Source organism: Lolium rigidum, chromosome 4 (assembly GCF_022539505.1).
Source record: "Lolium rigidum isolate FL_2022 chromosome 4, APGP_CSIRO_Lrig_0.1, whole genome shotgun sequence".
Taxonomy (NCBI): domain Eukaryota; kingdom Viridiplantae; phylum Streptophyta; class Magnoliopsida; order Poales; family Poaceae; genus Lolium; species Lolium rigidum.
In genome coordinates this window covers 18546531-18573759 of record NC_061511.1, presented here as the reverse complement: position 1 = coordinate 18573759, position 27229 = coordinate 18546531, and the positions used below count along the sequence as shown (strand labels likewise).

General features: G+C 43.7%; 2 protein-coding genes across 2 annotated transcripts; both read left to right on the top strand.

Annotated features, from left to right (window-relative positions):
- Positions 1-359: 359 nt before the first annotated feature.
- Positions 360-1313, top strand: LOC124646729 (serine/threonine-protein phosphatase alpha-2 isoform-like). Its single transcript, XM_047186807.1, has one exon. It carries the CDS (start codon positions 360-362, stop codon positions 1311-1313), a length of 954 nt encoding a protein of 317 aa, XP_047042763.1.
- Positions 1314-3326: 2013 nt separating this feature from the next.
- LOC124708591 (putative uncharacterized protein DDB_G0277003) lies at positions 3327-6806 on the top strand. Its single transcript, XM_047240273.1, has 10 exons — positions 3327-3457; positions 3701-3770; positions 3968-4099; positions 4193-4256; positions 4372-4450; positions 4554-4638; positions 5253-5309; positions 5579-5689; positions 6056-6126; positions 6373-6806. Exons 1-10 carry the CDS (start codon positions 3366-3368, stop codon positions 6719-6721), a joined length of 1110 nt encoding a protein of 369 aa, XP_047096229.1. The 5' UTR covers positions 3327-3365; the 3' UTR covers positions 6722-6806.
- Positions 6807-27229: the final 20423 nt, after the last annotated feature.

Sequence of the window (27229 nt, the reverse complement as noted above, 5' to 3'; positions counted from 1 at the left end):
CCGGGAAGAGAAGGGGCGCCCAGCCCAGAAAAAAGGCCATGCAGCCAGTGCGCTGTGAGGTCGGAAGAAGATCGACGCGCACTTGGTCGGTTGACAGACGCAGTCGTAGGGGCGCTGGAATTCGATCGGGAGACGGACGCTGGAATTCGTACGAAGAAAACAGATGAAACTTTCTTTTTACGCGTACCTATACAGAAGTAGTGTTCTCGTGGTATCTTACTTGATTCATAATCCGACTAGGACTAGTGCTCCGCCTGTGCACCCAAGGCTATATAAGTAGCAATCAAGTCGTGTCTTCCGAAAGAGAGCAAATCTATCGCTCTCGGTTCCCATCTCCGTGGAAAACGATCAAACCAGACATGGACGCGCAGGCGCTCGATGGCTTCATCCAGCGCCTCCTCGACGCGGAGCACAGCTCGCCGGAAGACCATCCGCCGCTCACCAACGCGGAGATCAAGCTCCTCTGCGCCGCCGCCACGAAGGTCCTCCTCTCCCAGCCCACGCTTCTGAAGATCGACGCCCCCGTCAACATCTGCGGGGACATTCACGGCCAGTACTCCGACCTCCTCCGCATATTCAGCGCCGCCGGCTCCCCGTCCGACACCAACCGCTATCTCTTTCTGGGCGACTACGTGGACCGCGGCAGCCGCAGCATCGAGACCATCTGCCTCCTCCTCGCCTACAAGGTCAAGTACCCCGACGCCTTCTTCCTCATCCGGGGAAACCACGAGTGCTCCTCCGTCAACCGCTCCTTCGGCTTCCTGGGCGAGTGCCACCGACGAGGACTGGGGCAAGCGAGCTGGAACATCATCAACGGCTGCTTCAACTGCCTACCGCTGGCGGCGCTCGTCGGAAACAAGATCGGCAAGAAGATCTTCTGCGTGCACGGCGGCCTGTCGCCGGAGCTTGAGAGCATGGACCAGATAGGACGAATCAAGCGCCCACTGCCGCAAGTCCCCTCCGAGGGCCTCGCGTGCGACTTGCTGTGGTCGGACCCCGACGCGGCCGACGAGTGGGGGTGGGGCGAGTCGTCCAGGGGCAGGTCCGTCACGTTCGGGTCTGACTTAGTGGCCGAGTTCGTGGAGAAGAACGGGCTGGCCATGGTGTGCAGGGCGCACGAGGTCAAGCAGGGCGGCTACGAGTGGTTCGCGGACAGGAAGCTCGTCACCGTCTTCTCCGCGCCCAACTACGCCGGCCAGTGCGACAACGCCGGTGCGGTCATGAAAGTGGACAAAAATCTCACCTGCTCCTTCCACATCCTCGAGCCTACTCCGCTTCAAGTTCTTGCTGATAACTTGCTTGAGTCTTCTTAAGCACGCGTGAGTGCTCTTTTAGTTAGTCGAGCAAGCTAGGTTTATTATGGTCTTTCGTTTTTCATTTCATTTTTCCTTTTAAATAGAGATCTTTTAGATGAAATGCTCCATGTAGTATGAGTCGTCCACCATGTAGTTTGTACTAGCAGACAAGATGTGTTGTATTATTTCACTTGAAATACTATCAGTGATGTTTGTCTCTAATTGAACTGCTATTAGTCTCAGGACCCCTGTTACAACACATGGATCTTAAACCGTGCGCCACCTGAGACCTGGCTACATGAATGCATTCGCGAGGAACAAACACAATACGTGCGTGCAGGCTTCAATTCGGTCTGCGAAATCACGGACAGCGCCCCGTCCACCACATTCAGCTCACTCTCAAAGGATATCAATATCGCATCATGTTCCAAATGCATAGCAATGCACAATGTCAAGTGTATTTAATTGCAAACTTAATAATAGAGAAGGCGGGAACCGCGTACAATGTCAGTTTTGTCGACTATAACATTCAGTTGCTCGTCGGTTTTGAGTATTATATATTAGGTGCCATCCATGAGAATATTGTCTGCATGAGGAGGTGGCAATGTTCACGGCGTCGGTGTGACGCGCAGCCGCCAACGAGCACTGCCGCCGCCGCTTGCATCGTGGACGAGCTTGCTGGCATCGTGGACAAGCACTGCCGCCGTCGTTAGCACGCAGCAGCGGCCACCATCAGCAGGCTGTCGGCCGGGGAATAGCCATGCAGTGAGAGCGCGCGAGAGAGTGATTTAAACAGTTGAGTTGATTGATTTGTTAATGTTAGATCCGGAGCCTCGGAGGTTCACGATCTGATTGATTCAACGAGTCTAGTTAATTAGTCTGATGTTTAATGGCCAAAAAAATTGTAGTCTGAGGTTAAGATGCAGTCGTAAATTCAAAATAGCATGAGATTCAGATATCCCCCTAGGTGTCGCTGTCAAATTCTCTGAGATCAAATGTCACATTGTCATTCCTAGTCTTATGAAACATTTGTTAATTCGAAGTAGTGTGTTCCTTGGAAAAGCACTCTTCGATTCATGTCGCAGATTTCGTGTACCTTGTTCCTTGTACAGCATCTTGTTCAGTTCGTCTTGCACTTCCTTGTCAGACCAAGGATGTCTTCTCGGGCCTGTCCATTCACAGAGGTTATAGCGAGGTGTGTTTGCTATCTAAATTACTACCGCCCCTCCATGCCGTCGATCTGCTGAGACCCCACGACATACGTTTTCCGTGGGAGTTCTGACACTATCAACATCATCAAACCATACGACATGACCATTGACTGAACATAGCTCCTATAATTTCTAGTGCCAAGAAAATAGGTAAACACATGGTTGATTTCAATTGAAAAATAGTTGCTACCTCCTAGCCACGAAAATACACGCATACACTTGATTGTAATCCCTGTCTCACAAAGATTTGAACATACTCTAACCCCTACCCAAAACCCCAACCCAAAGCCATTAACCCAAACAGTACCACGTTGTCTGTCCTATTCCACCGATAAAACAAGTACTCCTTAAAACTAAAACCATGGCACATATTATTGATCGGAGGCAGTATTAATCGATGGAGACAACAGTAATTGCACGGTAAAAACCCTAATTGCAGATAAAAGCCATGGATTTGTGGCCATATTGAGTAGAATTTTGGGGCTTACCGTAGACAGGAGCTGGAGCCCCTCCGATTCATATTACTCGACACTAGTATGGGTGTACCTAGAATTAAAATATGTCTATATACACATATATTAGTTGCAACTAATATGGATCGGAGGGAGTATTAAACTTTTACGGAGTATAAAACTCAGCTTATATCCGTGCTCCCTTGAAAGAAAAAGGAGTCCAGCCCTGGGCCGTCAGTCCGGTTGTAAGAAAAATTTCCTAAAAAGGGCAAAAGAGTCACCGCCGCCGGCTACTACTGCTGCTGCGAGTCAGACAGCCTTTTCCCCATCCCCACGGGCGGCGGCTTGCTTGCATCACGCCCCGCCGCCTCCGAAAAGCGCCGCAAATCTGTCTCTGCACGCCGCCCATGGCTGCCGCGGGAGACGAGCAGCTGCTGCTCCACCTCAAACTCGCCATCCTCGCCCTGGAGCCCCCCGCCTGCGTCCTCACCCTCGCCAGGTATGTACATGAGCTCACCAAAGCACGCTAGATTGCTCAATGTAGAGTACTGAACTACCGCGATCCTAACAAAACTCCTGAGCCACCTATGTGCAAGTGGAAGTAATCGGCTCTGCTAAAAACTGGTTGTTCAAGAGCTTCCGTTTTCAATTGCAGTTCATAATTTCGGCGTGTGAGCATTAGCTATTGCTTTTCCCCCCTCAAAACGTTATGGTGATATTTACTTAAATTTGGATTATGCAGAAAAGCTGGTGGAGGTTCTGTCACGCCGCACGTTCAAAATTTTATTCTGGAGAACTGTATTGGAACTAATGTAAATGGCTTTTTCTTTTTCAGATCAGAAAAATTACCAACTGAAATTGTTAATTATTCTAAAATTATAGCTAATCACAGTAGAACTAAAATTTAATTCACTTGTGAATGTACTGCAGTAATGCTGATTTTCTTGTTACTCCTTGCTATTTTTCTTCCCGCTGCTGGTTTGAACTCTAGCATTGTCTACTCTCGCAGGTAGGGAAAAGTCCAAATTATGCCTATGTAGAAACTATACTTAAAAAGGTTATTTCCGAGGCTGAATTATCGTCAGATATTGTGATTGATGAACTCTATGAGGAATTGGGCCAGTGTATGTTGTCAAAAGCAGTATGTGGATCTATTATTTTAATGCATCTCAATAATCACTACTCAATTGACACTGTATACTCAAGAGTATCTCCTTTCGCTTTCTCTGCGTAGAACAACTCCTCGCTGAATATGGATAACAAGATCTATAAGGATATATCCTTTGTTTCGCCTACATGTGAGTTGTTAATCTGAAATAATTTTCTCACATATTTCCATACCTATTTAATTTTTTGGCTGGATTTCCATAGCTATTTAATTATAACAGTTTAGTAACAGACATGTTTATGCAGGTGACAATGTTTCCTCGAATCCAGTAAGTTTGGTTGCTCGATTATCATGCTCCACTAACATGCTTGAAGGTGATACAGGGTATGATGGCTCTAAACAGTTGAACTCACTTGTTTATATATTATGTTGAGATACTTTCATATCGTGTAATCCATTCATGTCAGTGGGCATTTTACTATTTCAGGTGTTGTCTTTGGCCCTCAAGTTTATTTTTATCTGAGTTCATTCTTTCATTCCCAGAACTTTTCTCCAAAAAATCTTGCTTTGAGGTAAAGTGTTTATTTGTAGTCTTTTTTTTCTGGGTACTTTATTTGTAGTCTTGACTTAGAATTAGATTTAAATGAACACTTCATATTTATGGAATGTGTTCTGGTCTTGCTTGCCCGTCCTTGCAATTGTACAGTTCTATTTTCTGCTGTCAAATAATATTGTATCTTTATTTACTGATATGCATATCCTATGCAGAATTAGCAAGTTCAGATGACGAGGTCTTGTCTATTTTGTAGAGAACTACTGTAGGTTCTCGATTTGCATGTATTTAAGTATTTTCTTGCATCCGATACAAGTATTATTGTAATAATGCAACTTGTAGTTGTGCACGTGCTGTCATATACCTTTTGCGCCAGAAAATTGTGAGCACCTGGTAGTTGGTACAGCCTCATCAAGTCAATGCTTTTATTACTGCCATGTTTTATGTGCAGTTTCCCCTTGATATTTTTCCTTGAGAAATTAGTTTATTTGTTGAAATTAATTTATTTTTTTATACCGGAAATAGTGACGACTTAGTCCTCTGGCTAACTGGATCAAGGGTAAAAGCTGGTGCATGACTTTTATTGTGAACTTTAATGTGTGATTATTTTTCTTATGTCATCATGATAAGCAGCTAGGTTCTGGTGTTGGTTTGGTTGGCGTATGTCTTAACTACATTGGTGCTTCCAAGGTATGAAAGATTGTAATGCCACTCTCCATTCAAGTAAATGGTTATCTTTCTGCATGGAGTGATCTTTATTAAAAATATTCCTGTCATTCCTGATGAAAGTTGGTGAAGCGTCTATGCTACCATATTTAATTCTTCAAATTTGACAATCTGAGCTATGAGCGATAATTATGCATGAACTATCCATGCCAACGAAGTGCATAAATTTTTCCAAGGTGAAACATTTATGGGACAAGAAACACATCTAATGCAAAATGTGTGTAATGATGCAGGTTATTCTTACTGATGGTGATGTATCTACTCTAGCAAACATGAAGGCGAACATGGAAATGAACAGCTTATACATAAAGGATTCTCAACTAGTAATAGAAAGCAATAATAAGGTTTGTTTGATTCCTTGCGTAAATATCAGCTTCTATATTTTCATTATCGCGCATTTTAGATTGGCAGTGTGATTTTTGTTTGTAAATAGACGATCTTAGCAATCCAGTAATTGGATAGCATAGCTAGCCCTAGATCAAACTCATTTTGTTAGATAATGTATGCATAGTGTCTTGTAGATTAACAGGACTGCCAGCATTCTGTCCCTTGGAAAGAGTGATAATGCACTGAATTCCATATTTATTTTTCACATTAGGGTTGGCCCTTGCCCACAAAACCGCCTCTTGAAGGAGATGTTCCCTTTGCGCTTTGGATGAGTTCAGTTTTACACTAAACTTTGATCTTACTATATTCTGACATGCATGTAGGTAGAGTGCAAATATCTTTCCTGGGAAGAAGCGTCTGATAAAGATTTATGGGGCTGCCAGAGAGATATAGTGTGAGTATTTTATATCTTTTTTGCACTACTTCTTTTGTATTTCTGTACCATTATTATGCTTTCATTTTTCAGTTTGTTATTTTGTTAAGCTGTGAGTTCCTGAAACTAATTTCAAACATAAGAACTATTCTGCGGAACCTTAAGAGTGCCAGTTAAAAATTGTGTAGCCTACTTCCAAAGCAGATAACAAAACAATTGCTTGTTGTACATGCTTCAGCTTCTCATTTAACCTCTATCTCTTGCCAGTCTTGGTGCAGACATTATATACAATCCGTCCTGTGTGCCTCACCTGGTACGGGTACTTTCTATGCTACTTAGAGAAGACAATAAGCAACGCACAAGTGTCAAAGCGGCAACCAGCAAAGAAACTAGTGATGAAGTATCTGAGAAGGGCGCAACTGGAGGCCGCATTGCCTATATGGCCACAGTTATTCGGAATGTGGATACTTTCAGTTGCTTTGCCAAGGCAGCTGCCGACGCCAAGTTGTCTATCGTCAACATTACTAGCACTGTGGCTCCCTCGAGTTTTCTTCCTTACATGCTCTCATATGATAGATCGAGTGTCCAACTTCTTGAGATTACATTGTTATCATAAGATACTCTCGGAGTAATATCATTTAGCTTTAATCGCAGTGACATCAATCTTATTTGAACGTCAAATGCAGTATTGTGATTGTTTCATGGTTGCTTGCTGGCGAAGTGCTTCCTCTGTTTTTGTACTTTGTGCTTGCAATCATCATCATATTTACTATTATATTACAGTTGGGGATGGTGTACACTTTGACATCAAACATTCGGAAGATCCTAGCCGCTCATCACCTCACAAACGCCCATCAAACAGATCAGCAGGCGCACCAAAGTAGTATTATGTACCAATCAGATCACCACAAACAAGGAAACAATCACGTCCTTTACTTGTAGCAGGCACCAATCAACGAAATAACGCCAATCAAGCAAATACCAATCAGATCCGTACCAAATAGATCGCCACTATAAGGGAAGTTAAGAGGAATTTGTAGCAGCCACCAAACCATGGAAACAATAGTTTAGGTAATTTAAAGAAAAGATGGAAGGCAGTCCATCAAACAAGGTAATTTGAAAAAATATGACTTGCCACCATTGTCATTGTTCTTCTGTCTAGTGGTGTTAGGTAATATTGGTCGTTGTCGTCGTTCTCCTGCCCAGCAGCGTCAGCAAGCCTCTCAGCTCCAACGCCGTTCTCATCTTTTCAACTTCGACTATTCCATGTAAATGTTTACTATTATATTACAGTTGGGGATGGTGTACACTTTGACATCAAACATTCGGAAGATCCTAGCCGCTCATCACCTCACAAACGCCCATCAAACAGATCAGCAGGCGCACCAAAGTAGTATTATGTACCAATCAGATCACCACAAACAAGGAAACAATCACGTCCTTTACTTGTAGCAGGCACCAATCAACGAAATAACGCCAATCAAGCAAATACCAATCAGATCCGTACCAAATAGATCGCCACTATAAGGGAAGTTAAGAGGAATTTGTAGCAGCCACCAAACCATGGAAACAATAGTTTAGGTAATTTAAAGAAAAGATGGAAGGCAGTCCATCAAACAAGGTAATTTGAAAAAATATGACTTGCCACCATTGTCATTGTTCTTCTGTCTAGTGGTGTTAGGTAATATTGGTCGTTGTCGTCGTTCTCCTGCCCAGCAGCGTCAGCAAGCCTCTCAGCTCCAACGCCGTTCTCATCTTTTCAACTTCGACTATTCCATGTAAATGTTTACTATTACAGTTGGGGATGGTGTACACTTTGACATCAAACATTCGGAAGATCCTAGCCGCTCATCACCTCACAAACGCCCATCAAACAGATCAGCAGGCGCACCAAAGTAGTATTATGTACCAATCAGATCACCACAAACAAGGAAACAATCACGTCCTTTACTTGTAGCAGGCACCAATCAACGAAATAACGCCAATCAAGCAAATACCAATCAGATCCGTACCAAATAGATCGCCACTATAAGGGAAGTTAAGAGGAATTTGTAGCAGCCACCAAACCATGGAAACAATAGTTTAGGTAATTTAAAGAAAAGATGGAAGGCAGTCCATCAAACAAGGTAATTTGAAAAAATATGACTTGCCACCATTGTCATTGTTCTTCTGTCTAGTGGTGTTAGGTAATATTGGTCGCTGTCGTCGTTCTCCTGCCTAGCAGCGTCAGCAAGCCTCTCAGCTCCAACGCCGTTCTCATCTTTTCAACTTCGACTATTCCATGTAAACTCTTTCTCATTATGAAAAGGAGGAGCATGCACGTTAGTAACTTCCTATATGCCTTTCCTTAGGGCGGCAGCTGTTGTGTTCCTGCTTCGTGCGTGGTGGTCCGGCTGGCGGCGAAGGCGCTCCGGCCACAGCTCCTCTCTCCCGGTACCTATGGTCCCCTGTTTCACCGATTGACCTGGACACCTGGTAACATCTGCCCAAGAGGCACGAGCATACTGTATTTCATAACGTATTTAGGAGTTAAAAATAGATCTGTAAATGAAGAAACAAGGCAAATCATAAAGAAAACAATGTGATGTGTGGCAAATTATAAAGAGGCAAGTGACAAGGGATTAACTTGTCAATGCCTACGGATTGTAGACTAGGGTTTAGTTAGATGTAGAGGGCAAGTAGATCTCGAAGGTTTCAGCCGAAAAGTACTCGACGAATATAAAACTAGGGTTGTGTTGACAGTAAATTCGATCCTCTCTTTGTCCCTCGACTCCCCCTTATATAGGAGGCGGAGCCGAGGGATTCGTAATACACACGTTTACAGAGTCCGGGAGGGTTTCCAACCCATCCCGCAAGATTACAAACGGTGACTCCTATTACAACTCTAGCTTTCCTTAATAATATCTTGGGCTTCCGAATCTTCTTATTCTTCGGGTGATGGGCCTTCAGTAAACCCCGGGTACCTTCTTCGGCAGGCCCATTGGGTATGCCTATGTCAGTAGCCCCCGAGATTTTGCTTGAATCGCAGAGTCAGGGAAAATCTCCACCTTTATATTTATTCGACAACTTTAAACTTCTCTATATTTCTTCATATGAATTTCTATATTGTACAGGGATAATGGTAATTGGAGCTAGTTCATCTGACGGATCAGGTACTAGTTAACTGCTCTAGTGGCAATCCGCAAAAACCTACTTCAAGAAAACGTCCCCGGACATGATCTCGGGATACTGGTGTAAACTTCGACAGGTGCCGCTTAAGGTCTTACCATTCTGTCGAGTCCCAGTTATATTTATCGGGTACCTAACGCGTCCGTTAGGATTTTTCTTCGTATCTGTTGATACGGATAAAAGTAGCAAACCGACGTCAGAGACGGCGCCACGCCACTCAGAACGGATCTGGGTCTTACCTTCGCAAAGTTTTGCGGCATTCAGAAATTGTTCGCAACTTTGGCGTTCTGAGAATATATTGTCGAGTGCTTATTCGGCTGTTGGAATGTCACATTTTATTGAGTCAACGGATGACTTATATTGCTCTCCCGATGGGAGTATATGTAGAGTTACTTATAACTCGAAATATACTCTTTTGTTCTTCTATCTTCCTCTTTTTTTTATAATTTCATCGGGCACGCGAACAACGTTCCTGATGGGAGTAGCCCCCGAGGCTATGAGCAAATATTTGTATTTGATCATAGGCTCTTACCATTTCTATTTTGTCTTTCTCGAATTTTTCATTTTTCCAGAACAGCCCCCGAACATTTGATCAAAAACTTATATGTGATCAAAAGCTCTTCAATATCTTGTGTTGTCGCTTTTTTATGAAAATGTTGATTCGAAATTTTTCTTGCTGAAGTGACATCATTGTTGACGATAACCATGACCACTGTTCCAGGAAATCGCGAGATGTTCTCTCTCACTACCTTGCGGGCCCAAACTTCGCATCATATTGACACGCCGTGCAAGTGGGGGACACACGTCCTCCGCTTTTCCTGGCGCACGTACTGCAGTTGCTGCACTTTCTCGTCCATATGAAATTACCGTTTACTCCCGTTCTACATGTACATCATCTGCCACAGACTTTTTCCATCCAACGGTATGCCGCTTCGCCGCACCTCTATATAAGATCCCCTTCTTCTTCCTCGAGCACTTCCGCTCGCGCCGTTCTCTTGCAAAAACTCCTCTTGCGCCCCACAGTTCCCTGAGCTCATCTTCTTCCAAGCTGCATTCCTGCGCCATTGTTAATGCCACCACGTAGATTGACCAGACACAGCACGCCAGAATCGACGATGGCTTCCGTGGATCTGGGAAGCGCCGAGTGGGAGAGATCCAAAATCTCCACCCAGGATATCAATCTCCTGAAGAAACTGGGGATCAGCAAAAAGCCCAAGGCGCTGTGCTTCCCCAGCGAAGAAAGCTACCCAACCCCTCCAATGGAGTACCGGGTTAGTTTTGTCGACCATCTCATCCGCGGCCTTTCTGCCCCCATTCACCCTTTCCTTCGAGGATTGCTTTTTGTTTACGGTCTGCAACTTCATCACCTTACGCCCAATTCCATCCTCCACATTTCCATTTTCATCACCCTCTGCGAAGCCTTCCTTGGCATCCAACCTAACTGGGCGCTATGGAAGCGCATTTTATTTTGTCGCCGCAATGGTTCTCCCAATGTCACCTATAATATAGGCGGCGTTGTTATCTGTGTTCGCCCCGATGTCGAGTATTTCGACGTCAAATTCCCTGACTCGGTTCAAGGATGGCGCAAGAAGTGGCTGTACATTCATGAGGAGAACCATGGATGTGCTGAAGACAATATTCCTCCTTTTGACGGTGCCGAGAAAATCCACCGCCGCCGTTCCTGGGATGCAGAAGCTACCGAAGAAGAAAAAACGGCGACGGAAGCACTGATGACCCGCATCCGCGAGCTGCAAAACACCCGCGGCCAAGAACTATCGGGTATTCAGATCACAGCTTATTTCCTTAGAATCAGAGTGCAGCCTCTACAGGCTCGCAAAAATCCTCTCTGGAAATATGCTGGCGACAAGGATATGGATCACCTGTCGGTGGATTTATTGGTCAAAGACTTAGAAAAGCTTGTCCGAAAAATTTCCTCCCTTAGCAAAAAAGATCCTGTCCAATCTTCTTGTCGAGTAAAACCATATAGCGCCGCCAATGCTCTCCCCAAGGTAACTTTTTATCGACTCTCTATTTTCGTTTGACAACTTGTGCATAACTCTTTTATTGACATCTCTCTTTGCTTTATACAGGATGTAACATCCCAAAAATTTCAAAACAAAACAAATGAATTTCCCCTAGTTCCAAATTTTGGAACCAACAAAAACTTTTATTAAATGAAGTATGATACATAGTGATCTTGTTTAATTCTTGTGCTATTGCCATGATTGATTGTTATAGTAGTTTGAAATAAACTTAAACCCTAAAACTCACCCCTCTTATCACCATCCTAGTTAAAATAAAATAAAAGGAAATTAAATAAGAAAAAGGCATATGTGCCTATGGCTACCATTATCAACATTTACCCTAGACCTTTCCACTTTACTTAAAGGATTGGAAAAGCTTTATAAACCTTATATAGTACTTCTTAAATCATTTCTAGGTTGAAACCAAAAAGAATAAAAAGAAAACTAAAAATGCCATAGAGGCATATGAGAGTAAAATAGTAAATATGAGAATTTAAGAAAACTAACCCTAGGACTTGTGTGAATGGTTGGATCACCTCCATATATCATTTCAACATTCAACAAAACCAATTGGGTAAAACCAAGTCAAATTAAATATAAAATACCACATATGCATAGAGGCATATGTGACACATAGCCATTTCACCAAATTTTGCCCTATGACTTTAAACCTTGACCAAATGATGTGAAACCATCTCTCACCCTAATATAACACTAACTTGACCCTAACCCATGTCCAAGTAAAGCAAGATGAACCCTTTTCAAAAATAATAAAAAGTGACACCTCATCTCTTATGTATTAAGGCCAAATTTTTGCAAATCTTTGAACAAGACCATTTGAATTGGATTCAATGATCTTAAAATGTTTCTACACTAATAAGAACCACATTAGAGTCAACCAAAGTCAAAACAAATGGAGAGAAATCACATAGTGAGAGAATCCCCAACATTCCCTCACATACACCATATGCCAAATTGCAAATCTTTCACCAAAGCCATAATTGCTTGCTCCCTTGCTTCTAAAATACTTCAATATGATAAACTAACACAATTGCATCAATGAAACCAAAATCAAATGGAGAGAATTCAAAGGGTGAGATAATTCCAATTTTAACTCACATACACATAACCCAATTTAGCAAATCTTCATATGAGGCCACCATTGCTTGCCCTATGGATTCTAAAACTCTGATATAACTCAAACAAACCCAAATGCATCAAAGAAACCAGAATCAAATCCAAATTTAACTCAAAACCATCTCACATGTGATGATGGTCATTTGGGTAAATTTTAACGTGATCCCCTCTTTACCCCTCTGGTTTAATTCTTTACTAAACCAAACTTGGTCAACTATGACCATGTCATCCAAGACCAAGTAAAAGTGAACAACATTCATGTTGACCATTAGTGCTGATGTTGACCAGGTTGACCAGTAGGGTTTTGACAAGTGGTGATGTTGAAACTATGTGAAGATGACCCACTTTTTGAAATGTTGCAAAACTTCACCAAAATGAACACCAACACCACCTTTCCATCACATTAAATATAAGAATGAGATTCACCAAAAATATTTCCAAAATTTCCACAAAAATCTTCTTGCGGCCATTTTATCGAACACATGGCAGGCAGCATCTTTGTTTCATGTTACATGCTATTATCCAGCAGTTTTGACCCTAAACCACTTTTGCAAAGTGATCATCAGCCTCCCCTACAGCCTCTCGCATCACCCCAGCACTTGCTTGGATCGATTAAAGTGAGAGGAGAGGGGAAAGAAACCCTAAACTACCGCATGCCGTGGCCATGCCGACCACCTTGTGCACTTTCTCTCTAGCCTCTCTCTCTCAGCACCACCTTGTCCCGGAGCATCTCTCGTAACACGAGGAGCAGCACGGTACACCGCCCATGCTCGCCACGGCTCGGCATTGGCCGAACGCGCGCGCCCAAAAGCATGCCGAGCATGCCGGCCAACGCGGTGAGCGCGCACCGGCCGCGCCGATGACGTCGCCCACTCGAACGCGACCGTCCTCGCCCTGCATCCCTACCGCGTCGCTGAGCAGCTACTCCCCGCCCTCTACACGCAGGACGAGCGCCCGTGCCTGCCCTGCACCGTCGCCGTCGTCCTCGACCAAAAGATGCCGCACGCCCTGTGACAAACCCTGCAAGCCCCCGAGCCATCCCGTCTCCTTTTCTCTGCGCCAGCTAGCCGTTGAGCATCGCCAGGACGACGCCTACAAGATGCCGTCCTCGCCTTGCCCTTTCGATCGACGGAGAGGCCACGCCGACGACGCTCCTCCACAGCACCCCCGGCCACCTTGCTCCCTCTATAAATAGCGACGATCGGCACTCCTCTCTTCACACAATCCACTCCCCTCACCTCACCGAGTCTTCTCCACCCATCAATTTCACCGGACCTCGCCGGAGCTGCTCGAATCACGAGCTCAAGTCCGCCGGAGCCCGCGGAAGCCCCGCTTCGATTGGCGCTTCCCCGAGCGCCGCCGCTGCCCCAACCTCTTCCCCATCTACTACACCTTCACCGCGCATACTGCTCGAGTCCCGCATCGGCCCGGTAGGCTCTCCGACCCCCTACTGCCGCCGTGACCTCGTCGGAATCCCGTCGGTGACGACGACGCTCCCCAGCCGTAGATCTCAGTTCTAATCCTACGGCCATTCTTTAGCATACCGTTTCGCTGAGTTAAGAGGCGCCGACAGGTGGCCCCCACCCTGTCAGCGCGGCCCGAGCGCGCCAGCCGCGTGTTGGGCTGCGAAGTGCTGCCGAATTTCGTTTCGGCCCAATAACCTTTCCCGCCTAGCCCACGATTTCAAATCCAGTTTAATCTTATTCAAATTTGTTCTGCAGATGCTTTGGTAATTTTTGAATAGTTTGAAATCGGCCAAACCAAATTTAGCAAACCTTATACCGTTGGAAAGCTCATGAATTTATCTATCCAATGCCACTGGCCCCACCACCAAATTCATTGTAGATTTAATTAGACAAAAAAGACAAGACAGAGACTTTTGAACATTCAAACTTTATTCAAAATTCAACCAGTAATAGATTTTGAAGTAATTCCAATTCTAATAAATCACAAATGATGTCCTCTAATTGATTATGCAATAACATAGCCCTGTTGTTTGTATGATCATGGGCTAGAATCAAAATATTGGCTATGTAGTCAATACTAGCCCATTCAAACTATTTCAAATTTTAGGAATTTAAACCAATGAGGTGTAGCACCTCATTTAAATCATTCTCACAAGTAATATGAAGTAATTTGTTGACCTTTAAATTCTTAGGCTCATACTTGCTCACTTGTAGAATTTAAATCAACATAGTATTTAAATTGCATTAGTTATTTAAATCACATGAGATGATGAATCTCATTTAAATCACTTTTCTCAAATACTAAGTGTGAAGTGTTGACCTTGGTCAACATGGGATCATCCCTGGTTATTTGAGAAGATTAAATCTTAAGAAGAATTCAATGAGAGGAAATTATTTCTCCCAAACTAAATAGAAACCCTAACCCACATTTTCAATGAGAGGAAATTATTTTCCTAATATTAAAGAAACCCTAGCATAATTTGTGAATAAATGTTAAGTAGTGATGCTAGATCATTTGAGTGAGCCATTAAGGCTAATTAAGAGTACTTAAGTATTGTTTGGTGATTGTATCCTCGTATTCGTTTTTAGACGCTAGTACCGGAGACTATCAAGAGGAGGAGGTATTCTACCAGGAGGAAGAGCCAGAAAACTTTGATCAATACACCAATCAAGGCAAGCTAACACTCTTGCAAGGTTTCCTTGTGCAAAGCTCTACAAGAGCAAGGCACCAATATTTTTTTTACTTTATGCTTAATGCTCCTATCCCAAGTTTTTACTTTACGAGCTTTTCTAAATTTTGTTTATCAAAGTTTACCTTTTTGATTCATGATTCACTTGGTTTAGATATAGAGTAGAACAAGAGCATCAAAGTTAGCCTAGAGCAAGACAAGCTAGTTAGCACCCCTCATGACTAGTTGCTAGTGCTAAACAAATAGAATTGACTACTCTAGATGGGATCATGTGAAATGAAATGACTTTGAAAAACCTTGGAATGATGATTCATTCTATTGAAAGATTTTGAAGGAGAATATGACTGGTGAATGACTTGGTAAATTTTACAAAACTGATGGTTGGGTTCGGATGCGATACCATTCCAATTTGAAAGTACCCCCACAATACCCAATATGGGTAAGGGCTTAACTAGAAATTTATGTGCTTTAGTATGGGTTCCCTCTGAACAAGCGTCATCGGGGTTAGGCCGAGGGCTGCCTCCACAACAAACAAAACGATGCGATATGACGTGGAATGAGGTGAATGTCCGGCCCAAGCCCCGTGCGGTTCCCGGGTTGGATCTGCGGTTTTCACCGGGAGGCCAAGCTCATGGGGAGAGGTGCCTATACTAGAGTATGTAAGTGAAAGGTTATGGTTGGTAGTCCGCATACGGAGTATGGTAAATCAGGGCCAGTTAACCCTGACGGATTATTGCAAATATTGTGGCACAAGTGTACGACCTCTGCAGAGTGTAGAACTATTCGAATAGCCGCGTCCACGGTTATGGACGGTTGGAAAGGCCATACTGTTCCGTCATCAGACCATTTTCAAAAATGTGACATATGACTTGGGACTTGAATTTGAAAGGTGAATGGTGACTTTGAATTGAATCACAACCGAGTTGTGGGAATGACACTAATGTTCCCACTTGAGTTAGTTTAGCAAATGAAGAGTCTTTTCTAAATGTTTATGAAATAAACTTGGCTTTATGCAAATAAACCTAGAGCTTAGTATCCCCTTACTAGAATTAATAGTGCTTACACTAGTATTAGTTTGCGAGTACTTTAAAAGTACTCATGGCTTTGTCCCCGGCTATTCAAATGGCCGGACTATGAAGGTGAACAAGCAAGTACGAGGAAGATGGACAGCAGGACGTCTACGACAACTAGGACCGCTCCTGACGTCAAGCGTTGGCCTGTGGATTAGATAACCCCTACTACTTCGCTTCCGCTATTTGTGATGTTCGTTGATCGATAGATCAACTACTATTGTAAATTTGGGATCATGTGATCTACCTTTGTAAGACGATTATGTGTTGTAATAAATGATGACTCTATGATATTCAACTATTATGTCTCGCAACAACAATATTCCCGGGATTGCGATGTATGGCATAATAGGCATCTGGACTTAAAAATCCGGGTGTTGACAAGTTGGTATCAGAGCCATTGTTTGACCTTAGGAGACCCTAGTTAGAATGGACGTCCGAAAAACTTAGTTTCAAAACAAAGGAAGTGAATATTTCTGAAAGCTTATTCTCACCCTTATCTTAAGATCTTTTCGAAAGAATAAATCCATGCTCTACTTTTCTTTATAATTGAACATAAAATTTTGCACACATGATCACTTCATTAACTTACTCATCCTCATTGCTCACAGATGGAGTACCAATGGGAGTTCTATCAGCTTGGTCACGGAGGAGAACTGCGGTTCGAAAAAGATTTGAAACAACTGGTTGACTATCTAGGACACCCATATCCCGAATTCTTCGGAATACCCCTCAAAGCTCAGTTAGGAGAACCACCTCGGTGGGACGTTTCTACTGATCTGCGAAGAAATCTTGGAGCCCCGGTATGGGAAACCATCTGGTTTTCTGTAACGGGAAACACTTGGAAGGAAGGACTAGTCAGAGCTATGCAAGAAGCAATTTTCCGTCTGTGTGGACAAAATGAGGACAAGATCAAGAACACTCGTTTCATCTACTACCCAAGACATGACTCCATGGGAAGACCGATGACCATGCCCCCACCACAACCAAAGATGAACCCCTATGAAGCACCGCAGGACTTCAGGCAATACAAAACCCTCATTGATTTGGACAACGCCCTCGCCTCTCGCCAAGCACATTACCCGTGAAGACGCAGAATTCCACCCTGAAGAGTAGTATCACCCAAGCACTTAAGTAGGTGTGAGTTGTATCAGGATCCCCTTGTATCGTAGAGCGATGAATGGTTCTTCAAACCAACGGTGTGTTAGCTTTGTAATGTATGATGCTTGGTATGAATGAAAAAAGTGTTGTTGGTTTTTACCCCGCAACACTACTCAAGTTTTCAATATTATGAACTTTTTAAACTTTAACAAAACAAACCATAGAAATTTCCCTCTTATCTTATCATCTACATTAATGTTCAGATGGCCCCCCCCCAACCCGCAACACCACCCAGGATGCCATGATGCAACTGCTGCAGACGATGATGACAGACCGCGAAGCCGAGAGAGCTGAACGCCAAGCCAACATTGCTGCACTGCAACAGATAGCTCAGAACAATCAAGGCCACGGAAACAATGATCACCCTGGATCAAAACTGAAGAACTTTCAGCACACCAACCCACCGATGTTCAACAAGACTGAAGAGCCCCTAGATGCTGATGACTGGCTCCAGACCATGGAGAACAACCTCGAAGTTGCGGGAGTTGAAGCCGCGAGAAAAGTACTGTTCGCCACCCACTACCTGTCAGGACCTGCCAGAGCCTGGTGGACAAGCGCCCGCGCAATGAATGCGGGACAGATGATGACATGGGAAGACTTCAAGCTGAAGTTTAGCAAATATCATGTGCCCCAAGGACTGATCAAGAAGATGAGAGACGAGTTCCGTGAACTCAAGCAAGGAAGGATGTCCGTGGTGGAATACCGCGACAGGTTTCTCACTCTGTCAAGGTACGCCCCAGACGAGACCGACACCAATGAGAAAAGAAAGGAAAGATTTCTGAACGGACTGCACGACGAGATGCAACCGTGTTAGTGAACATTCCGTTCGCTGACCTAGAAGCCCTGGTGGACTCAGCCATCCGGATGGAAGGAAAGCCGCATCAGGCCAATGAGAACCGCAAGCGCAGAATGATGAACCAGAATGGACCCCACCATACCCAGAAGTACCGCAATAACTCCTCTGGAGGATTCACCCCCAGAAACAACAGGCCACCTGCTCAGACTTATCGCCCCAACTACGCCAACAAAAACGGAGGACCCCCGAAGCCCGGAGGCAACAACAACAACAACAGCCACCACAACCACAACAACCCCAACAGCAACAGCAACAATGGGAACAACCACAACACCAACACTGGCCCGAGGACTGGAAGCAATGCCATCCCCGTCAACCCGAAGGACAAGTCAACTGTAAACTGCTATGAATGTGGAGTTGTGGGCCACTACTCCAATGAGTGCCCCAAGAAGCTTGCCAGGATTGCCGCCAATACCGCAGCACCTGCTCAACAACAGCGTCGCTTCGCCGGTAGAAGGAACCAGAACAACAACAACGGCCACCTCTACCACATGACTGCCACTGAAGCTCAGGAAGCACCACAGACCATGCCAAGTATGTCTTCCTGTAAATAAAATGCTCAATCTCTCTTAGGAACCTAACTTTTCTTAAAATCTCGGGACGAGATTTGTTTAGGGGGAAGGGTTTGTAACATCCCAAAAATTTCAAAACAAAACAAATGAATTTCCCCTAGTTCCAAATTTTGGAACCAACAAAAACTTTTATTAAATGAAGTATGATACATAGTGATCTTGTTTAATTCTTGTGCTATTGCCATGATTGATTGTTATAGTAGTTTGAAATAAACTTAAACCCTAAAACTCACCCCTCTTATCACCATCCTAGTTAAAATAAAATAAAAGGAAATTAAATAAGAAAAAGGCATATGTGCCTATGGCTACCATTATCAACATTTACCCTAGACCTTTCCACTTTACTTAAAGGATTGGAAAAGCTTTATAAACCTTATATAGTACTTCTTAAATCATTTCTAGGTTGAAACCAAAAAGAATAAAAAGAAAACTAAAAATGCCATAGAGGCATATGAGAGTAAAATAGTAAATATGAGAATTTAAGAAAACTAACCCTAGGACTTGTGTGAATGGTTGGATCACCTCCATATATCATTTCAACATTCAACAAAACCAATTGGGTAAAACCAAGTCAAATTAAATATAAAATACCACATATGCATAGAGGCATATGTGACACATAGCCATTTCACCAAATTTTGCCCTATGACTTTAAACCTTGACCAAATGATGTGAAACCATCTCTCACCCTAATATAACACTAACTTGACCCTAACCCATGTCCAAGTAAAGCAAGATGAACCCTTTTCAAAAATAATAAAAAGTGACACCTCATCTCTTATGTATTAAGGCCAAATTTTTGCAAATCTTTGAACAAGACCATTTGAATTGGATTCAATGATCTTAAAATGTTTCTACACTAATAAGAACCACATTAGAGTCAACCAAAGTCAAAACAAATGGAGAGAAATCACATAGTGAGAGAATCCCCAACATTCCCTCACATACACCATATGCCAAATTGCAAATCTTTCACCAAAGCCATAATTGCTTGCTCCCTTGCTTCTAAAATACTTCAATATGATAAACTAACACAATTGCATCAATGAAACCAAAATCAAATGGAGAGAATTCAAAGGGTGAGATAATTCCAATTTTAACTCACATACACATAACCCAATTTAGCAAATCTTCATATGAGGCCACCATTGCTTGCCCTATGGATTCTAAAACTCTGATATAACTCAAACAAACCCAAATGCATCAAAGAAACCAGAATCAAATCCAAATTTAACTCAAAACCATCTCACATGTGATGATGGTCATTTGGGTAAATTTTAACGTGATCCCCTCTTTACCCCTCTGGTTTAATTCTTTACTAAACCAAACTTGGTCAACTATGACCATGTCATCCAAGACCAAGTAAAAGTGAACAACATTCATGTTGACCATTAGTGCTGATGTTGACCAGGTTGACCGAGTAGGGTTTTGACAAGTGGTGATGTTGAAACTATGTGAAGATGACCCACTTTTTGAAATGTTGCAAAACTTCACCAAAATGAACACCAACACCACCTTTCCATCACATTAAATATAAGAATGAGATTCACCAAAAATATTTCCAAAATTTCCACAAAAATCTTCTTGCGGCCATTTTATCGAACACATGGCAGGCAGCATCTTTGTTTCATGTTACATGCTATTATCCAGCAGTTTTGACCCTAAACCACTTTTGCAAAGTGATCATCAGCCTCCCCTACAGCCTCTGCATCACCCCAGTACCTGCTTGGATCGATTAAAGTGAGAGGAGAGGGGAAAGAAACCCTAAACTACTGCATGCCGTGGCCATGCCGACCACCTTGTGCACTTTCTCTCTAGCCTCTCTCTCTCAGCACCACCTTGTCCCAGAGCATCTCTGTAACACGAGGAGCAGCACGGTACACCGCCCATGCTCGCCACGGCTCGGCATTGGCCAGAACGCGCGCGCCCAAAAGCATGCCAGAGCATGCCAGCCAACGCGGTGAGCGCGCACTGGCCGCGCCAGTACGTCGCCCACTCGAACGCGACCGTCCTCGCCCTGCATCCCTACCGCGTCGCTGAGCAGCTACTCCCCGCCCTCTACACGCAGGACGAGCGCCCGTGCCTGCCCTGCACCGTCGCCGTCGTCCTCGACCAAAAGATGCCGCACGCCACGTGACAAACCACCGCAAGCCCCCGAGCCATCCCGTCTCCTTTCTCTGCGCCGCGCTAGCCGTTGAGCATCGCCGGGACGACGCCTACAAGATGCCGTCCTCGCCTTGCCCTTTCGATCGACGGAGAGGCCACGCCGACGACGCTCCTCCACAGCACCCCCGGCCACCTTGCTCCCTCTATAAATAGCGACGATCGGCACTCCCTCTCTTCACACAATCCACTCCCCTCACCTCACTGAGTCTTCTCCACCCATCAATTTCACCAGACCTCGCCGGAGCTGCTCGAATCGCGAGCTCAAGTCCGCCGGAGCCCGCGGAAGCCCTGCTTCGATTGGCGCTTCCCCGAGCGCCGCCGCTGCCCCCAACCTCTTCCCCATCTACTACACCTTCACCGCGCATACTGCCTGAGTCCTGCATCGGCCTGGTAGGCTCTCCGACCCCCTACTGCCGCCGTGACCTCGTCGGAATCCCGTCGGTGACGACGACGCTCCCCAGCCGTAGATCTCAGTTCTAATCCTACGGCCATTCTTTAGCATACCGTTTCGCTGAGTTAAGAGGCGCCGACAGGTGGCCCCCACCCTGTCAGCGCGGCCCGAGCGCGCCAGCCGCGTGTTGGGCTGCGAAGTGCTGCCGAATTTCGTTTCGGCCCAATAACCTTTCCCGCCTAGCCCACGATTTCAAATCCAGTTTAATCTTATTCAAATTTGTTCTGCAGATGCTTTGGTAATTTTTGAATAGTTTGAAATCGGCCAAACCAAATTTAGCAAACCTTATACCGTTGGAAAGCTCATGAATTTATCTATCCAATGCCACTGGCCCCACCACCAAATTCATTGTAGATTTAATTAGACAAAAAAGACAAGACAGAGACTTTTGAACATTCAAACTTTATTCAAAATTCAACCAGAATAGATTTTGAAGTAATTCCAATTCTAATAAATCACAAATGATGTCCTCTAATTGATTATGCAATAACATAGCCCTGTTGTTTGTATGATCATGGGCTAGAATCAAAATATTGGCTATGTAGTCAATACTAGCCCATTCAAACTATTTCAAATTTTAGGAATTTAAACCAATGAGGTGTAGCACCTCATTTAAATCATTCTCACAAGTAATATGAAGTAATTTGTTGACCTTTAAATTCTTAGGCTCATACTTGCTCACTTGTAGAATTTAAATCAACATAGTATTTAAATTGCATTAGTTATTTAAATCACATGAGATGATGAATCTCATTTAAATCACTTTTCTCAAATACTAAGTGTGAAGTGTTGACCTTGGTCAACATGGGATCATCCCTGGTTATTTGAGAAGATTAAATCTTAAGAAGAATTCAATGAGAGGAAATTATTTCTCCCAAACTAAATAGAAACCCTAACCCACATTTTCAATGAGAGGAAATTATTTTCCTAATATTAAAGAAACCCTAGCATAATTTGTGAATAAATGTTAAGTAGTGATGCTAGATCATTTGAGTGAGCCATTAAGGCTAATTAAGAGTACTTAAGTATTGTTTGGTGATTGTATCCTCGTATTCGTTTTTAGACGCTAGTACCGGAGACTATCAAGAGGAGGAGGTATTCTACCGGGAGGAAGAGCCGGAAAACTTTGATCAATACACCAATCAAGGCAAGCTAACACTCTTGCAAGGTTTCCTTGTGCAAAGCTCTACAAGAGCAAGGCACCAATATTTTTTACTTTATGCTTAATGCTCCTATCCCAAGTTTTTACTTTACGAGCTTTTCTAAATTTTGTTTATCAAAGTTTACCTTTTTGATTCATGATTCACTTGGTTTAGATATAGAGTAGAACAAGAGCATCAAAGTTAGCCTAGAGCAAGACAAGCTAGTTAGCACCCCTCATGACTAGTTGCTAGTGCTAAACAAATAGAATTGACTACTCTAGATGGGATCATGTGAAATGAAATGACTTTGAAAAACCTTGGAATGATGATTCATTCTATTGAAAGATTTTGAAGGAGAATATGACTGGTGAATGACTTGGTAAATTTTACAAAAGCTGATGGTTGGGTTCGGATGCGATACCATTCCAATTTGAAAGTACCCCCACAATACCCAATATGGGTAAGGGCTTAACTAGAAATTTATGTGCTTTAGTATGGGTTCCCTCCGAACAAGCGTCATCGGGGTTAGGCCGAGGGCTGCCTCCACAACAAACAAAACGATGCGATATGACGTGGAATGAGGTGAATGTCCGGCCCAAGCCCCGTGCAGCTTCCGGGTTGATTGCGGTTTTCACCGGGAGGCCAAGCTCATGGGGAGAGGTGCCTATACTAGAGTATGTAAGTGAAAGGTTATGGTTGGTAGTCCGCATACGGAGTATGGTAAATCAGGGCCGATTAACCACGACGGATTATTGCAAATATTGTGGCACAAGTGTACGACCTCCGCGAGTGTAGAACTATTCGAATAGCCGCGTCCACGGTTATGGACGGTTGGAAAGGCCATACTTGTTCCGTCATCGAGACCATTTTCAAAAATGTGACATATGACTTGGGACTTGAATTTGAAAGGTGAATGGTGACTTTGAATTGAATCACAACCGAGTTGTGGGAATGACACTAATGTTCCCACTTGAGTTAGTTTAGCAAATGAAGAGTCTTTTCTAAATGTTTATGAAATAAACTTGGCTTTATGCAAATAAACCTAGAGCTTAGTATCCCCTTACTAGAATTAATAGTGCTTACACTAGTATTAGTTTGCGAGTACTTTAAAAGTACTCATGGCTTTGTCCCCGGCTATTCAAATGGCCGGACTATGAAGGTGAACAACGAGTACGAGGAAGATGGACAGCGGGACGTCTACGACAACTAGGACCGCTCCTGACGTCAAGCGTTGGCCTGTGGATTAGATAACCCCTACTACTTCGCTTCCGCTATTTGTGATGTTCGTTGATCGATAGATCAACTACTATTGTAAATTTGGGATCATGTGATCTACCTTTGTAAGACGATTATGTGTTGTAATAAATGATGACTCTATGATATTCAACTATTATGTCTCGCAACAACAATATTCCTGGGATTGCGATGTATGGCATAATAGGCATCTGGACTTAAAAATCCGGGTGTTGACACAGGACCATCCATCTATTGTCTCTCTTCCTCCTCTTCCTGAAGGTGGGGAAGTCGGAGAACGAGCCATTATCGATGATGATAACCAAGATGCTCCTGGCGCTGATAGTGAACCCGCAGGTTCTCGAAAATCTGCGGGATCTTCTGAAAAGGAAGCTGAATCCGAGGGTACTACTTCGACACACTCTCCTCCTCCTGCTGTTTCTCCAAAGAACAAAAGGAAAAGGACTGATGTCGAAGATTCCGGCACCTCCAAAGCCGAAGAAGCTGCTCCTTCACGTCGGAAGGCAGCTTTCGATCCATACCTGGAAGCTCTCGTCAGTTCGTAAGTCATTTTTTCTTTCTTATTGTTTTGCTACTTGAAGATCTTTGGCTATCTTGCTCCTTATCTTGTCGCCATTTCATTGTAGTGATGACGAGGAAGAAATACCAGCTCTTGATGCGACTGCTCGAACGAGTACGTCGCATACTCTAGTTGTTTCTGAGGTGCGCATTGAAGGAGAAGAATCTTCGCCTCCTCAACAAAACACCAACACACCTACTCCTCCTGCAAGCCCTCTTATCCCTTCGCCAAAAAAGGCGAGAGTTGAATCAATCATACAGCCTACCCTACAATTGGGTAGCTCCTCAACTCCTCTTCTGGATGATGTAAGTCCTTGAATACTTTTTTTTATTTTGTGCTGTCGCACTTTTTGTTCCCTACCGACACTTTCTTTCTCTATCTTTCTTTTAACAGCCTTTGATTAAGGAGTTCATCCGCTTCGGTGCCCAGTTTGTTGGGTACCGTGACTATACTAGCAAAGCTAAAGGTAACATCTTGCTGCTTCTCTTTACCCTTGCCTTCTCACTTCTTTCTTGTCGATGTTTTTAACTAGCTTCATCTTTCTTGACAGAAAAACTGGCAGAAGCCAATGAACGTGCCAACACACTTGCTCAAAAATTAGAGCAAAGTGAAGAGGCTCGTAAAAAGGCCGAATCAGATGCTAGTCAAGCTAGGGCAGAGGCTGACAAGGCCAAGGCCGACGCTGCTGGTGTCGAAGATCTTAAGAAGAAGCTTCATGATGCCGAGACTTCACTTAGCGAGCATATAGCCGCGCAATCTGCTCGCGAGGAAGCGATTATCAAACGCCTAAGGTCGCAAAACCGTCGCTTTGTCAGTAAGTATCTGAACCGCTCCGCATTCTTTGGACTTTCTTTCCTGCACTCGTTTATTGATCAATACATTTTTGTCTTGACAGGTAAAACATCTCAGGAATTTGAACTTGAAGATCCCAACAATGATCCTCTTCTTGACGCCCTTTCGTTCCTTGAGTTTCATGGAACAGAAGCACGCGAGGGCATTGAGCAAGCTAAAGCAGGACTGTCGCAACTCTTCCCCTACTTCTTTCCGAAAAAAGAGGAACCCGCAACTTTCCTTGCTCTTGTCAAGTGTTTTAATCCACCAGAAGATCTTGGACTGAAGGTACGCCAAGAAAATATGAAGGTCGCTGTTGAGAGCACTGTTGCCCTTGTTGCCGACAGCCAGCAGAATATCGACTGGACCAAAGTTGGCGACACACAGGAGATGGAAACCACGAAGTGGCGATCACTGATCAGAGCTGCGAAGCCCAACACGAAGAAAATCCTTGCCTATCTTGGAATCAAGCCAACTTCAACTCCTAGCTCATCGAAGCCGGAGGTCTAGTTGAATTCCCTGTCTTTTCTTTTCTTTTCTTTATTTTCTGTTTCTTAGGTATTGTCGCCATAATAGTTTTGGCGACAATAATCGTAGTAGGTCTTTTGAAGAACTCCTCCTGTAATATCCTTGTAAATTTCCTGAAGATCAATGGAATTCTATTTTGCGTGATCATTGATATTGAAATTTTCTTTTCCAGTTGGTATTTGATAACTACTCCGCGAGTCCTCATCTTGCCGATACCTTTCCTGCTTCCTCCTTCTCGAAGAAAACACTTGTTGCTGATAACCTTGTCGAAGGTTCTTCGAGTAGACACTCCTCACAAGATTTGCAAGAACTTCGCCAACAACTTCAGTCCATGAAAAAGCAAACTCTTGCGATGATGGAGCAATCTCACAAAGCATCCGATAGGGAAAAGATTGCTCTTCAACAAGCTAAAGAAGCCATAACTGCCAAAGAAGCTGAGAAAGCAACTACTCGAGAAAATTTTATGCTTGATTTGATGATTGAAGCCAGTGCAGATATGTCAGGTATGCTCTTGCAAACCGAAATTCCCGTTTTCTCGCTACTTCCTTGTTCAAGATTCTTATGTTGTCACCGATCTAGGCTCCTTTATCGACGTTGCTGCTGAAGATGAAAGGGTGAATGCGAGGACAAATCTTCTCGTCAACCTTTCTCTTGACCATGGTTCTTTATTCTGGGCCACTCCTGAGCGGACCCGACAAATTGTTAGGTTTCAAGACCGTGCCTGTCAGGTTCGCGAGTTCCTTGATTTCTGCACCAGGACATTGACTTTGGTGTACAAGACGTTGTTTCCTCGAAACGAGGCACCCGACACTATTCGTGGGTTGTTGGAGAAGTTTCAAGATGCTCCTCGTATCCATCACTTTGTACGAGCTCAATTATCTGTTGGTGCCAGGTTTGCGATGATGATGATCAAAATCTGCTATCCCAAGTTTGACATGAGCCAAATTGTTACCAAGTGTTTAGCCAAGATGGCGAAGAGGAAGAGGGATGTAAGCAAAATTGATGATTATGTGACCCCTGTGGCAGAAGATATGATGGATGAACTTCTTCGGATGGACTCTGAATTCTTCGAAAGGGGTAGTTATGCTGAACATAGTACTCGCACTGCAATTACTGGACGGATAACCATAGATAATATATTGAGCCGGAATTGATTTTCCTGTCGATTTTCTTCAAATATGGCGCCCTGTATTGTTGCAAACATATTCTATATTGTACAGTTAAAAATATTTCTATTATTTTTGTTTCTCAAGCCCCCGAGTGTTTCGGTGGTAAACCTCTTTGTTGTGTATGCGAGGCTGTAAACCAAGGCAACCAACTTTTTATTGAAGATACTATATTTACGGGTATAAGCCCCCGAGTATTTTGTTCCTTTGCTGATTGCTATTTTGTATTTTCTTTTTATTTGGCGAGGTATTTGATACCAAGGCGAAATATTTCTTGCACATTGGATTTATCTATGTTGTGTATGTGCTGTAACTTCGAGGCGTAAGCCCCCGAGTATGTCGACGAAAAGATGTGTATCTCATCACTATATTTTATTATATTG

Bases quoted from the DNA above. Each gene is read 5' to 3' on its own strand.
- LOC124646729 (XM_047186807.1), top strand. From the start codon at position 360: ATGGACGCGCAGGCGCTCGATGGCTTCATCCAGCGCCTCCTCGACGCG.
- LOC124708591 (XM_047240273.1), top strand. From the start codon at position 3,366: ATGGCTGCCGCGGGAGACGAGCAGCTGCTGCTCCACCTCAAACTCGCC. The intron at 3,771-3,967 runs GTAAATGGCTTT...CTACTCTCGCAG, and splicing joins AGAACTGTATTGGAACTAAT to GTAGGGAAAAGTCCAAATTA. The intron at 4,451-4,553 runs GTATGATGGCTC...TTACTATTTCAG, and splicing joins ATGCTTGAAGGTGATACAGG to GTGTTGTCTTTGGCCCTCAA.